The sequence below is a fragment of the Protomyctophum bolini genome (genome assembly GCF_963924005.1).
Source record: "Protomyctophum bolini genome assembly, chromosome: 6".
NCBI classification, from domain to species: Eukaryota; Metazoa; Chordata; class Actinopteri; order Myctophiformes; family Myctophidae; genus Protomyctophum; species Protomyctophum bolini.
The window spans coordinates 36,772,502-36,788,244 of record NC_137867.1 but is presented as its reverse complement, the minus strand read 5'-3'; the positions used below and the strand labels follow the sequence as shown (position 1 = coordinate 36,788,244).

General features: G+C 47.0%; 1 protein-coding gene across 2 annotated transcripts in view; it reads left to right on the top strand.

Moving 5' to 3' along the window:
- The window catches only part of ttc28 (tetratricopeptide repeat domain 28), a 304,979-nt gene that overhangs the window by 148,547 nt on the left and 140,689 nt on the right, over positions 1 to 15,743 (top strand). For both annotated transcript variants that reach the window (XM_080765021.1, XM_080765022.1), the window contains one exon: positions 14,943 to 15,090. In XM_080765021.1, the coding sequence (XP_080621147.1) occupies positions 14,943 to 15,090 (148 nt within the window). The remainder of the gene's footprint in view (positions 1 to 14,942; positions 15,091 to 15,743) is intronic.

The following is a 15,743-nucleotide window of genomic DNA, read 5'->3' as shown; positions in this document are numbered from 1 at the left end:
TGCTGACACACACACACACACACACACACACACACACACACACACACACACACACACACAGGAGACTTGATGGTCTTTGTCTCTCTTTGGGATCTTTACGCTCTGACAAAGATAACCGGGCCGCGAAGAAGAACCACTTCATTGATGACAGTGGACTTGTTGTCACACCTCTTGAGTTTGAACTCAACAAATTGTCTTTTCTGCTTGTGGAGCGTTACATTCCAAACTAAATTGGGCTTTTTGCTTTTGAAAGTGGCATGTAGAGCTCTGTAGAGCTATGGAGAGAGAGGGTCAGGTCGGCATCCCGCTGGCTAAGCCAGTTAGTCTTGGCGTGTAGTGTCACAAAAGAGTTTGGTGGCCGGATATCATCCATGTTTGACATGGTGCGACGATGTCACTGTCCAGTTCAGCACGCGTGGGCACTTTAGCTGTCAGAGCAGTTTCAGCGGTCCTAGTGCCTGCCAAATATCACTTTTTTTTTCACAGCTCAATATGTTTAAAAGCATTGTTTAGGTAGTCTTGCGTAGCCAGACAACTGTTCCACAAACTCTGAATGCTATATAGAGTCTGGAACTACACCTCCCAGGAAGCTGCTATTTCCGTTCACAGAAATATATTTAAAAATATCTTTACATTTTATTTTTTTATTTCCTTTTCTGCTAAGCAACAAGCTATATATGATTTAGGTGATTAGGATATTAGGATACATTTACGCGACTGTAAAGACAAAACAGAAGTGGGCAGGATGCTCCACTTCTGCGTTATATTTTACTCATGATAGAGCTTCCGCTGCTCTGTCACTGTATGACAGAAGCATTTGGAAATTGCGAGAGTCAACAGTCTGGCAACGCAAGACTATAGTTTAGGGAAGGCATAGGAGGAATGGACAAGCGGTTGTAGATTAGAAAGGGTTTGTTTGCGTCTAGGTGGTGCGAGTGTCTTCCACTGAGTAGGCCAGGCAAGGTATGGTACGTTATAACTTTAATGGTCCCTAGAGGACAAGCTGGTTATGCAGCACTTTCACAGTAAAAACAGGCAAGGCAAGTTTATCAGCACATTTCAACAAGACACCTCAGACTGCTTTACATGAATACAACATTATGCATGTTATATGCATTATGCATGACATTCACATAAAAACACACAAGACAATTAAGAAACATTAACATACATGAAAAACTTTAAGTTGAAGGCAGACATGGTGGTGGAGCTGATAGATATCACCTTTTCCTGTTAATGTTCGGTATATGGAAATGGCTATGAATGAGTATTTGTGTCAGTTTTGTCTAATAATCGGTATATATATATATATGAAATGGGAACCTGCATGGAGGCAAAATCTGTTGCTCCAAGTGCAGGGGTGCTGTGACTGCTATCAGTCAGACAGCATGTCAGAAGCCGACACCTCCACCACCATGCTAATGGAGTAATAGAGGCTCATGTTCAGAAGGTCTTCGAGACGCCTCCTCCACCACCATGCTAATGGTTTAATAGAGACTCATGTTCAGAACATGTGTCCCTCAGCCTCTGTTTACCGAGAGCGGGTTATTTTTTAGCCATGGTTGGGTTCACTGTCAAAGCCAATTATGGCAGCACAAATGAAGATGGAGGATGCAGGGCCTCAGGCCAGGAGAGTGGAGCAACCAGGGCCAAGTTAGCCTCCTCTCTCTCCTCGATTCTAGGGCTAATTCCATTAGGGACACATATGGCACGGGTGCCTCATTGAATTGGTGAGTTGTAAAGAATTATAATTGAGGAGAAAATAATTGAGATTTACCTATATTTGCTCTCTCTCTCTCTCTCTCTCTCTCTCTCTCTCTATCTCTCTCTCTTTCTCTCTCTCTCTCTCTCTCTCTCTCTCTCTCTCTCTCTCTCTAACTCACTGGTGAAATTAAATCATGGTTATTGTGGTAATTTGATTATTTGAATTAACCACTTAAACCCCAGTATCCGTATCGCGGGGAAAGCTTTAGCAGAAAATAGCAGATTGCGAAACCTCTCCCCACAATAACGGAAAACAGAAAATACATAGTATAGAGCCAATATAGAGGTTTTAGAGGTTAAAGCAAGATCATAACGACAGATGTTGTTCTCTCAAGTGTCTATAAACGGCTAGCCTCGCGTAGCCAGACAACTATTCACTATCTCCGAATGCTATCTAGTCTGGTACAGTATCCAAGTAATTTTCTGCTAATAAGCAAGCTATATGCTTTGATTATTTAGATTAATATTAGGTGCGACTTATTTGTGCGACTGTAAAGACAAAACGGAAGTTCAGGGGAGGAGGTTTCACTTCCGCTCCAGAATGTATGGCCGGAAGCATTTGAAAATGGTGGGAGGCAAACTAGTCTGGCCACGCGAGACTAAATAAACAGCAGCAAAAGAAAGGGGCATATTTCAATAAGGGCTATTTAAAAAACAGGATATATTTAGAACGCCCACCCAACGCCCTACGAGGTGAGGAGCTCTTCTTCTCTCGGCCGCCCCGGAGTGAAGCTCCCTCTTTTAGGATGGCCATCTGGCCATGATTGATTAAAGGTCTCTTTAAGTAATTAATGGCTGCTTTAATTGAGAGTCAACCCCCGTAGCTGTGGGGGTTCAGGTGTAATGCTCAGGCAGAGTAGTGGAGCCAAGGATCTGTTTGAGAGGAGAAGGGGGTGCATGGAAATCTGTTTAGCACCCTGACCCCTCTCTCTCTCTCTCTCTCTCTCTCTCTCTCTCTCTCAGCCGCACACATCCCAGGGATCCTCCACATGCTAATAAGAATGTGACTTTAGTCTGCAGGCTGCAGAGTTGTGGCGTGGCTCCAATCAGGGCTATAAATCATACAGGTGCGGTGGTTTTCCTTACATTAGAATTGAAGTGCTGAAAGGGGGTGTGCCTGTTAGTTAGTTTACTTAAGTACTGTACTTAGGTTCATTTTTTTTTTTAGGTCTTTGTAGTTCACATTCTTTACATAGTTTATGTTGTACCTACTCCACTCCACTACATTTCTTTTAAAACGTTTTACTAGTTACTTGGTAGATTTTGATTAGTATTACAAAACATACATTAACCACTTCAGCCCTATACTTTTGAAGATGGCCAATCTACATGGGCTATTTTCCAAAGATATTCTGCATAATGAGTACTTTTAGTACTTTAAGTACATTTTGATACTAATTATTTTGTACTTTCACTCAAGTACATGTTGAATTCTGGACTTTTACTTGTAACAGTCTTTCTATATATTGCAGTATTGATACTTTTACTTAAGTAAAAATGAAATCACACCCATGTGAAGTGAGGGGCGTTCTTATCATTGTTCTATCATTGTTGTTAATGGGAATTCAAGGGGAACTTTGTGTAGGACCCAAATAGCCAATTTGCTCGTCCACATATGACGTAAATTCTCCATTCATTGCCAATTGTCCTGGCTTACGTCCCAGTAGCTACCCTCGACCAGTCCCATTAGGGAAAGACCAACGCCACACAATCCGTTGGAACTACTCCAGAACTACTCTGCCAGGGCTGGGAGTTACGCTTCTGGCGCATGGAAGGACTAGGTTCTGTGGGTTGACTTCTGTCCGGGCCCCTCCTACGTCTCACCAGGTCCACTCCTGCTCTCACCAGGCCCAGGACCTGTGCGTTGCACCAGAGTCCCAGCACCAGACACTTCATTCAGGAGTGGTGGATTCCTAAGCCGCAATGATTCCGCAAGGTGGTGCTGCGGGCTCCGCTTGCGGCTTGAGTGGCCCTCCTGAAGGCCTCACAGAGGGTTTGTTGGGCTTCCTCCTCACGGAGGACACAGGTTGAGGCGCTAACCCATACTGCTCACCCGGGTCCCCTCAAAAATAGTACTTTTTCTACCACCTATTCAAGCTCCCATCTCTACTATCTTATCAAAAATAAAACAATATATGTGCCCAGAAATAGATTAAATTAAACTATGCACTAAGTGATGTCACTATTCTGAGTAATGTCACCGTTATCTGTCTGTGCGTCTCTGAGCCTTCGTTGATATTCTGCCCCCTCGTGAAGATCATTCTGTTTGCGTACATAGATGACGTGTGCAGATAGAAGGGGCAACCAATGCGAGTGGCCCTGCCACTGCCAGGCGGTGTGCGTGCATGGTGACAGCGTGTCTCTGCAGGACCCCGCTGCTCGGCGCACCATTGTGCTGTCTCATCTGCTCGTGATAAATGAGCGATATCAGTTTTTCCCCCCTTCTGTTTCACTGTGGCTGTCACAATGGATGCGCGCAGCGTGACACTTCCCCGATCACAAGTCCTGACCTTCTCTATTTAACCCGTTCAGGACGGGAACACCCCTTTTGGTGTTTTATACTTTTTAGCTGTTGAAAAGTAGCAGATCTGCAAGCTCATAGCGCGGTGCCACGCTACGAGCTTTCAGATCTGCTCTTTTTGAAAAATCGTGAAAATGTGTCGCTATTCTTCGAATATATATTCCTTCAGAGCGAACGTTTTTAACTCAAATCTTTGATTCTGGGGGGGGGGGGGGGGGAATCCCTGGGAAAACATATTTTCAGATGGAGGTACGCAGCCAAATACAGATAATTCTGGGGGTCCTTGACATGGTAAAGATTAAACACCACTGACATAGAAACATGGGTTTTTCAGAAAACGTTTATGATTTAGAAGACATGTTTTAGAATCGGTCCTCAGTCCTGAATGGTTTAAAGAGCTCTTTGTCTTTTGGGTAATTGTTTTCAGAAGGTGCTACGCCCACCTAGCGCCACTGATAAACGTGAGGCATGGTGAATGCAGAGTGCTGGAGGAATTGATTCCCCCGCACATACCTGACAATGACCTTTTCCAATTTGAAGTCCTGCACGGGCTGCCAGTTTGACGTGAGCCCCCCCGTCGAATCGATGGCTCGCTGACTACCACAATGTCTCCCTCGCTGACGGGCCCCCGGCTGGCAAGTCAACTAGCTACAGCCTCTTCTACGCACGCGGGGTCTTATACACTGCGTTCACTCGGGAGGCTTTCTGAATAATGAAACATTTACCCCTCAATGGCCGCAAAGAATGATCACTTTAATTTGCTGTCGTTAAAGCCATCTAGTCTAATGGGCTAATTAAGGGGCCTCAGATGGAACGGATTCACAGGAGACTGTGTCACCCCGGCCACCCCCCCCTCCTCGGGTTGGGAGCCCATCAACGGATCATAAATATTTAACTGCGTCTATGCCTACATGCAGATCGTAGGGCGCCTCTGTTTAACTTGCGTAACTGCTTAACATGCGGCATCGGTGGTGTAGCTCACGTTGCTAACAGAGGAATAATGGAATCACTGTGCGGTCATGAACCCAGTGTTGCTCAACAGGCCCCATACGTACAGTACAGTATGTACCCCACCCGCCACCAAGTTGCCGCATAGAGAAAAAAGAGAAAAGACTACAAAGGAGCATTATTAATTCATTTGTCGAACAGATACACCCTTTAAGTGTGTCTCCCACATTGGTGTATGCAGCCACTCCTGTGAGGAGGGGAAATGGCCCACTCTCTGTTTTGTCTGAATGGGTAACATGCACGCGACGCGCGTTTGATCGATGCGGGTCAGACTCGGGAGTGTGTAGCGCCGGTCTTCGGCGTGGGTCTTATTAGATTTGGGAGACCGTAATAGACAGGCAGCTGTGTCATGATTCTACCCCTGTGACCGACGGCTCGCGAGTGGCTCGTGTTTGTGCCCCGAGGGCGGTGGGTGTAATCCCCCCGACCTTTACCCTTTGCAGGTCTGACCTCAGACCTCGGCGGCCCGGGAGGAAAGGCGTACCTACAGGGGGACAGAGAGGTGACGGAAGAGAAAGGATTTGGCTCTCAAAATAGCTTTAATTACGCACCGGGGCCTTTGTGTTGTCCTGCTGGCATGTCAGGCTGAAGGGTACAAGAGACCCCAATCATTCCACTTGCCTTTTCCTTTCCCCCCGTCGTCTTCTCACTGTTCCTACCGGCTAATATGTCTTGGCCGACAGTCATCCCTGGATATTAAATTAAGCGGGTTGACATTTTGTGTACGCTGCCGAATCGACTTGCCCAACGCGAGCTGACGCTGACGGTGTCACCTTGAAGTGCACTGCATGGCAGACGTGTGTGAGGGACTGCGGCGGTGACTGCAAGCTACTGTAGCAGCGAGCGCGCACCTGAAACCCGCGGGTCGGCGACACGTGACATTTCTGGGTCACATTGGACCAGACCAGACAACAAACGCCCAGCGGTTATAAGGATGCCCAGATATACACACGGAGGGAACAAGAAAGGCAGCGATGCCTTTGTTCCACAACAGACCATTAGCGCTAATCTTATCCCACCGTCCCAGCCGCTGTGGACGGCTGCTGTCGGGAGCCACCAAATAATACATGTTTGTCGTAGGACAGATGGGTTGCTTACTCATGGGGGTTATTGATGTGTGCGCGCGCGTGTGTGCATGTGTGCGTGTGTGTCTGTGTGCGTGCGTGTGCAAGTGGGTTTTGTAGCCTGCTGTCCCTATTTGATGGTCTGATTTGGGTTCCATTATGGTGCTGGCAGGGGTCCTGTTCAGAGATGCTACGCTGGCACCGACTGCCCTGTGGGCGATCAGAAAAACCATCTGCACCGGCCGGCTCCCAGACGCACCACAGCGAGCGAAGAGGGTGTGGCTCTCTCTCTCTCTCTCTAAATGGAGCTTATGCGGCTTTGTATTGATTTTTGCCTGTTTGAAAGCATCTCTATTACTGCTGATATGGGCCGATCAAGGCACAACGCAGGCGGGCGGAAGTGGCACAGGGATGATGGTCCCCGGGCTCCCCCAGAGTTACTGTTGGATCCCCGGGCTCCCCCAGAGTTACTGTCCAAGTGTCCTTGAGAAAGACTCTTGAGGACTATATCTTGCTTATAGGTGATAGGTGATACCTTATCACCTAAACTATATTTGCCATTTTGTAATTTTTTAAAGCCTTTTAAAATAGTTCAAATAGCCGGTCTACAAACTCACAACGTGTCGATCGGCTTTGAACATTTGAACAGCCTTGCATGGTTTCCTCCGCCCATTGGTGTGTGTGTGTGTGTGTGTGTGTGTGTGTGTGTGTGTGTGTGTGTGTGTGTGTGTGTGTGAGAGACGTGCATGCGTGTGTGGGTGAATGGGTGAATGTAATGCACAATCTATGTGTAGTGCTTTGTATAAAAGCACTATATAAATGCACCATTTCCAACGCGGCCCGGGAGGCGTCTCCTGGCTATGGGAATGCTGGCCTGGCACTGCAGCTGGCTCCGTGGGTTTGTGTTCAGCTCAGTGACAGGCTGCCTTCGCCGTGGGCGAAGAGTTATGATTGTTTGTCTTGGGAGACGTCGTTTTAGTTTTGAGTTCCTTCCACTCCGAGGCGAGCGCCACGGCCAGAAAGTAGCTGCAGACATCTGTAAATAACTCAACTAGTAGCGAGACAGGCAAAGCTCCAGCGTAAAATGCCCTCAGTGCTAAAGCTCTTACAAATGATTTTGGCAGCTTTGGATTGCTTCTATAATGATGACAGATCCAGAAGTGGTGAAGATACCTCACAACAGCAATTTTGCTTTACGCAGAGAAAATAAATAATTATGCTTAATTCTGCGGTATGTGATTTGCGTTAACCACTTTCAACCTGAACTTAGGCGAAAAGGTACAAATAAATACCAATTTGAAAAAGTACAAAATAGGGCTTACAGTTAGTAGTTAAATCAGTGGTTCCCAAACTTGTTCATGTAAAGGACCCCCAACATTTGAAAAGGTTGAAAAGATTGTTACGGCTCTAGCAGTGATTCTCAACCCCGTTTAATTTCAAGGACCCCCAGTTTGACATGCATTAGTCTACGGACCCCCATTTAATGGCATTTCTATCTCTGGGGCCCCAAATTGATATTGTAAAATCAATGTGTACAAATGGTTCCATTTGTACACTCTCAGAGTTACAGACCCATAAGGGTCCATTTGGTTACAAACTGCCATTTAGCTGGGGATCCCCTGGAACTCCCTCAAGGACCCCTGGGGGTCCCCGGACCCCACTTTGGGAACCACTGAGTTAAATCATCTGTAACAGTGTGTATACCTACCGCATAAACACTCCCTGTGGAGAGCTTTATTGACTGGCATTGGATCTCCGATGCCGTGTATGTATGTGACTGTCGAATGGCAGCCATGCTCTCCTAAGAACTTATATAGATAAGGAATCGTGTACGATCAATTTGCGGCAGACAGGACGCTGAGTGCCCGCCTGCGTGCGAAGTATAACGCATTATAAATCCGGCCTCCGCGCCACAATGAGTGTCCTAATGCACAGCGGCATTCCCCACATGCTGCGCGTTTTCCATTTATATTAAGTCTCATAGCGGTGCGGTGTGCCGTGTGAATGTGCATGCATGTATACTGTACACCCCCACTGAATGCTGCCTGCCGCGCTGCGCCTGTTAGACGGAGATCCTGAATAAAGTCAGACAAAACATGGGCGCACACACACACGCACACGCACGCACACGCACACACCCAGGAGCTGAGAGAGGGTACCCTTGGGGGGAGGAGACATGGAAAGGGACAAGGACATATGCCATGTGGGCATTAATCTGCTATTAGATGGGACACGAACAGTTGGTGTCGCGCCACACTCTCCACTCCAGACAGACTTCCTGTCCAGTTGCTGCCTTATGTGACTACAGCAGACTGTGTCGCGCGTACAGTAGCCCCCCCCCCCCCCCCCCCCTGATGGAAAAAGCAAGGTGGTCGTATTTCTTTGTGACTGCGTGCGTGCGTGTGTGTGTGTGTGTGTGTGTGCGTGTGTGTGTGTGTGTGTGTGTGCGCATGCACCTGCGCATGTGTGTGTTTCTACAGTGCATTGCTCACCTATACAGTTCAGTGGGTGTCTTCTGCGTTCTCTTTTCTTCATCACGTTCCTCTTCCTCCTAAGCACAAAAAAACATGAATATTTAAAATGACTTCAAACAAGCATTCATGAAATATTAAAATATTCAAGAGACAAGAAGAAAAGCTTTTATCCTCTCCGTTCTCCTTATGTCTTTCCAAGTCTCTCTCTCTCTTTCGCTCTTCTGTTGCTTAACTTGCACACATTATGTGCACACAAACTGTCTCACAATCTCTCTCTCTCTCTCTCTATCACACACACACGCACACGCACACACACACACACACACACACACACACACACACACACACACACACACACACACACACACACACACACACACATTTTACCCTCGGGTAAGAACGAGAAAGCCTTCCAGTCGATCCAGTCTTCGGTGGCATCAGCACATTGTTGCTTTAAATAGCAGAGGTAACGACGCAGGAGGGGGGCACAGGAGGGGGGCTCAATAATTTAGGCTGGATTGAATTCCAGGCATAACGACGGCTGATTAGGTGTGTGTGTGTGTGTGTGTGTGTGTGTGTGTGTGTGTGTGTGTGTGTGTGTGTGTGTGTGTGTGTGTGTGTGTGTGTGTGTGTGTGTGTGTGTGTGTGTGTGTGTGTGTGTGTGTGTGTGTGTGTGTGTGTGTGTGTGTGTGCGTGCGTGCATGCGTGCGCACCATGCATCATGTTGTACAAGATGCCTCGCAAACGCCTCCGTTTTCAGGGTAGTTTACACTATATAGAACACTATAATGTGCTGCATTCTGATCAGGGAGAGAGGGTTTCTGGCAGTGAGGTTAAGCATTTGGCTCGCCTCTTCTATTCTGTATACGCTTTCTCTCCGATGCTCTCCCTCTGTGTGTCTCTCTGTCTGTCTTTATGTCTCTATCTCCCTCTGTGTGTCTCTCTGTCTGTCTTTATGTCTCTATCTCCCTCTGTGTGTCTCTCTGTCTGTCTTTATGTCTCTATCTCCCTCTGTGTGTCTCTCTGTCTGTCTTTATGTCTCTATCTCCCTCTGTGTGTCTCTCTGTCTGTCTTTATGTCTCTATCTCCCTCTGTGTGTCTCTCTGTCTGTCTTTATGTCTCTATCTCCCTCTGTGTGTCTCTCTGTCTGTCTTTATGTCTCTATCTCCCTCTGTGTGTCTCTCTGTCTGTCTTTATGTCTCTATCTCCCTCTGTGTGTCTCTCTGTCTGTCTTTATGTCTCTATCTCCCTCTGTGTGTCTCTCTGTCTGTCTTTATGTCTCTATCCCCCTCTGTCTTTATGTTTCTCTCTCTCCCTCTGTGTCTCTCTGTCTTTCTTTATGTCTCTTGATCGACCGATATGGTTTTTGGCCGATATTTCCGATTACCGATTAGTGGAGAATCAAAAAGTCCGATATATTGTGACCGATATTAATTTAAGTAAAAAAAAATGTTTTACAGTAACATAAATTCTAACACAATAATTCCTTTAAATGCATTGGAGAACATTTATTGCTTATAAAAAGTTAGTGCAAGAAGCACCAACATCGTTTTCAGTAACAACCCCCCCCCCCCCCCATCAAATGCAGCTTTAATTTAACTAAAGTGCACACAATGTACTGTAGCAGAATATGGAACATAGTGCTGTATGAAGTGCACACACACACACACACACACACACACACACACACACATACACACAATCAAAGAACCGTTTACATTACGTCTGCTGTAAGTTTGCAGCGTTAGCATAGGAGCTAGCGTTGGCTAATGTAGGTCTACCACTGTTACACCCAGTGGCGGAAACTCCGTGGGTTCAGAGGCGCGATTGAACCCCCTGGCATTTTGGCAAAGGCGCGACTGAACCCACTGCATTTTGGCAAAATATATCTATATGCACTGCAGTAAATTATGCACCCACTGACTGTCCACTGAAATGTCCCCTCCCCAGTGGTCATGTTGTCATGCACGTAGTCACACATACCTTTACGAGGGGTTACAATATAGGTGTTGGGCCGCCGCGCATGCCGCATTCAAATGCTAATAAGGTGGCTTTTGTTCGAAAAAACATCGTTTTTTTTCCACCGCTGGGGGGGGGGGGTGGCTGCTTGAACCCCCTGCCGTTATAAGAACTTTCCGCCTCTGGTTACACCTTCTGGCTTCTGTCCCTCTCAGTGTGGATTTTATTTTTGTTAATGCAAGATGAAAACAGCAATGCTTATGGTTACAAGGTTAGTATTACTCCTTCTAGCCCTGGTCCTCTCTCTTTTTACTCCGTGTGTGTGGAACTGGGAGGGAGGAGCAGGCAGAGCGTGCTGTGCTCTGTGTGTGTCTACTCTACTCCTCCGGGTTACAGACACGCAGCTAAGCTATATACATCTCCTTACAAGTTACAACCGTACTCTACCGGATTTTCAATGAGAGTGGAGTGGTTGTTGTACTTTTTTGCGCATTTATGACAAAATATAATAATCGGCCGTTTTTTTTCGAATATTAACTTTTACCACCGATACCGATATTAATAAAAAACATGAATATCGAAGTCGATCACGGCCCTCTGTCTTTATGTTTCTCTCTCCCTCCCTCTGTGTCTCTCTGTCTTTCTTTATGTCTCTCTCCCCCTCTGTGTTTATGTTTCTCTCTCTCTCTCTGTCTGTCTTAAGGTCTCTCTCCCCCTGTGTGTGTGTGTGTGTGTGTGTGTCTCTCTCTCCCTCTCCCCCTGTGTGTCTCTCTGTCTGTCTTTATGTCTCTCTCCCCCTCTGTGTGTCTCTCTATCTGTCTTTATGTCTCTCTCCCCCTCTGTGTGTGTCTCTGTCTGTCTCTCCCTCTCCCCCTCTGTGTGTCTCTCGGCCTGTCTTTATGTCTCTCTCCCCCTCTGTGTGTCTCTCGGTCTGTCTTTATGTCTCTCTCCCTGTCCCCCTCTGTCTTAAGGTCTCTCTCCCCCTCTGTGTGTCTCTCTGTCTTTATGTTTCTCTGTCTGTCTGTCTCCATCTCGCTGCCTCTGCTTTCATTCCTGTGTTTAGCTGAGAGCCACAGGCTGTGCTAATCGCTGGAGCGGCAGCTCTAAGTGGATGCTGCTATGTTTTTAGAAAAGATCCTCTTAAGTGTGAATAGGAAATGTCTTGTAGTGGTAAATGCTTGCTCTCCATAGCCTCTTCTCTTAAGACGCTTCCTGAATCCTGCCAACAGCGTATTTCTGTAGCCAACTTGTTGGCTCTTTCTCCAGCATCTCCCCTCATGCAGTACATACACTAATATAGTATGCAAACACACATACTGACGACACTGCAATACAGTAAGTGAGCATCAGCCTTTACCATTAATATCGGCATCAGTATGGGTAAATCTGTTGAATTAGTATTCCGCTGATATTTCTGTAAACACGACCGACTCTTTTATTACGTGGTACGCTACTAATTCAAGCTGTTTGATCGTGCACAGGCGGACACTATGCATCGCACATGTTTGTTTTTGTGCGTGTGGCCCATGCATGATGTGTTTGGACGGCGACTGGGAGATTAATGGCAGAAGAAAACTCCTTTAAGGGCTCTGTGCTGCATCGATTCTGTCATTTTCCCCCCCGTCAGTCGTTGATTTATGCATTTATGTACGTGCTTGTGTTTTTGCAGTATGTCAACGCAGCTCCGAGGGCGTGTGGGCTTTTTAAATGCGCCCATGTAGGGCAGGATAGGCTAAAGTAAGGGGGATTAAAGGAGATGTCAATTTCTGTTTGAAGCAAAAGGCTCTGTTTTTTTTCCCCATCCTGTTTTTCTTTTTCCTTTCTTCCATCTCCCAATTCCCCCGTCCCCCCTCGGTCAGCGGCGCTCGGACGAGAATGAAAGAAATCTCTTGGTAGAGCAGTCGTATTGCAAATCTAATCAAAAGGGGAAGTGCTTTTAAATGTCTCTGGTTCCCTGGGGCAGAACGTCTGCGGGCCTCTCTCCCCTCGCAGGCTCCTTTCCCCCAAACTTCGCCACCGCGAGATGCAATTAATATCGAGCGGACGCCCCGGCCCACCGCTCGCCCTCCCATAATAACAGCGTTAGAACAAAGGTTAATGCTTCAAATCTAATCTCGGCGCCTTCGTCCGTTTCGATGGAGTTATGATGCAAGTGGCAGGAGGCAGAAGTGGTGTTTTTTTTCTTTGGGGGAGGGGGTGTATGGCTGGAGACAGGGTGGGGGGGGGGGGGGGGGGGGTTGAACGTCAGCTAAATTAATTACTGGTCCCCCATAAACTCAGTGTCATGTCTCATTTTCCCTAATCCTCTGCTCCCCAGTGGTGTTAACAGGGAAGCCTGGGAAAGACTAATGAAAAGGCCTCTTAGATGCTAATGGCAAATTAGCCCCTGTGTCACTTTTGGAAGCTGCTGGAGAAGTCAACCGTCTCTCCAGTGGGAGGTGGTGGCTAGACCAGAGACTAGACTGTGGCTCTCCTAACGCATGCACGCACACACACGCACATGCACGCACACACGCACACACACACACACGCACACACACACACACACACACACACACACGTGCACACACACACACACACACACACACACACACACACACACGCACACACACACACACACACACACACACACACACACACACACACACACACACACACACACACACACACACACACACACACACAAAACAAGACACATAAAACACACACACAAACACTCACACGCTGAGGAGAAATGGTTTGGAAACTCTCGCGGACGGGGAGATTTATTCTTCAGTCTGAACTGTATTGTTTACTGGCCACCCAAAACGCCTTCGCCTTTCAATTATCTCCCGGTCCTGGGCTGTCTGTAGCTCTGCAATGTTGACATGTGAGTGAGTTCAGATGCAACTACTCTAAGAGACACTGTGTGTGCGTGTGTTGTGTGTGTTTTGCGTGTGCATTGTTTATCCCATTTTGGGCGGGAACCCCTTTTGGTGTTGGCATTGTGTTGTGCTTTAGCTATTGAAAAATAGCAGATCTACAAGCTGACGACTGACATAGAAACATAGCTTTTTCAGAAAACTGTCAGGATGTAGAAGACATTTTTAGAATCTGATCTCAGGTCAGAATGTGTTATACTGTGGCTGGCTATTGTAAAGGGGGGGGGGGTATATTGGACAGTGGACAGAAGAATTTGCAGTTGATGTAGAGTCCCGTTGGTAGAGTATAGTCTCTGCTCAGGCCATGAGACACAGACATGCTGGGAGACAAACTCGCTGCCTGGTTGGAAAAAAAAAAACATCTCTTTTTGTCCCTCGCCAGCCCAGAGAGACGCATCGCAGAACACCCTTGACGTGCGTGCGGGGTTTGAGGGGGGGGGGGGGTTTGGATTGAAGCGATAGCGGTCTGTTTTAGTTTTCAACCCTCTACAATGTTCCAAAACATTTGAGACTCTCACAATCAGATATGTCGGCAGTCACATCATGTAGTTTATGTCTTTCCAGTATTGACTCATACTCTCCTCAGCCTGTGTGACTTGTCAAGCTGTGGGAATTCACTTTCACGGTTGTTGTTTTTTGTCGTTGGTTTTCCACTGTGGACACATGTCCGGCACAAGTACTCGCGGCTGCACATTGATGTGGAAGAAAAATCGAATATGGCAGAGTATTATTATTTTACAGCTGTGAGACCGAGAGCGATGGAGTCTGAAGTATTTATGCGTGCGCTGTCCTTTTATGATTGCTACATGACGAGAGTTTCTCTCTCTCTTTCTTCCCACTCTCTCCCTCTCTCCCCTCTTGTCGTCTGCCAACTGCAGTCAACGGGAAGTCCCAGCGCTCCACATAAAGGTGCCTGGGTGGACTGTCACGCCACAGCCTATACGGTGGGAACTAAACTACTGAGCAGAAAGTAAATCGATGCTCCTGAGTCGAGGCAGTCGCTGTCTTAACACGTGCATTTATGTAAAACGTATAATCCAATTAACAAGTACAAAACCGAACCAGTGATTCGCTCCATTACGGGAATACAAAGGAGAGAGGTTGCACAGTCTGCCGACCGCTCATGTGGAAAAAATGCAAATGTGGAATGAGTCGTGCCTGGTAATGTGTTTGTATTAAGCCCCATGCTGTGGCTCTGACGACTCTCTCTCTGTGTCTCTCTCCCTTGCAGGCATACTTCCGACAGGGTGTTGCCCTTCAGTACCTTGGTCGCCATGCGGACGCGCTGGCCGCCTTCGCCTCGGGGCTGGCCCAGGACCCCAAGAGCCTCCAGCTACTGGTGGGCATGGTGGAGGCTGCGATGAAGTCCCCATTACGAGGTATAGTAAAGTATGCCCTGTTGTGTGTTCGCAATGTGGGCACAGCATGACCATTTCACATTTTCCTAAGGTGATCCTTAAGATACATTGGTAAATGTATGCTACGTTTATATATATTGCTTTTATCCAAGGCGCTTTACAGAGAATGTGCATTACATTCACCCATTCATACGCTCATTCATACACCGATGGCGGCGGAAACCATGCAAGGCACCAAACTTTAGTGCACATCGGGAGCAATTAGGGAACCATCTGGCACACAAGCAGCCGCTCTAACTCCTGATCCACTACCACCCACTTGGGCACGGTGTCATCATGGTGCAATGAGCAAACTGAGAGCAGAGACCACACAAACATAATGGTAAACTAAAGGCCTATTTTGGTGGTCACATTATCACCTAAAACTGGACTGGCCTTTAGAAACTCATGCTGCAGCAAGACATGTCAACACACATGAAGTTGGCGTGCTTACTAGAGCATGATTCAGCTTCAGTTTACTGTGCACTGTGCATTACAGTATTACATACAGTATTTAGACATCAATTTCCTAATTTACTCCTATAATTTCTTCTTTACATCCTCCTTTACATTTTCTTTGATTTCTCTTGCAGCAGCCCTGTGCTTCTGCTCGCTGTTTTCGTTTGTAGTTGGCT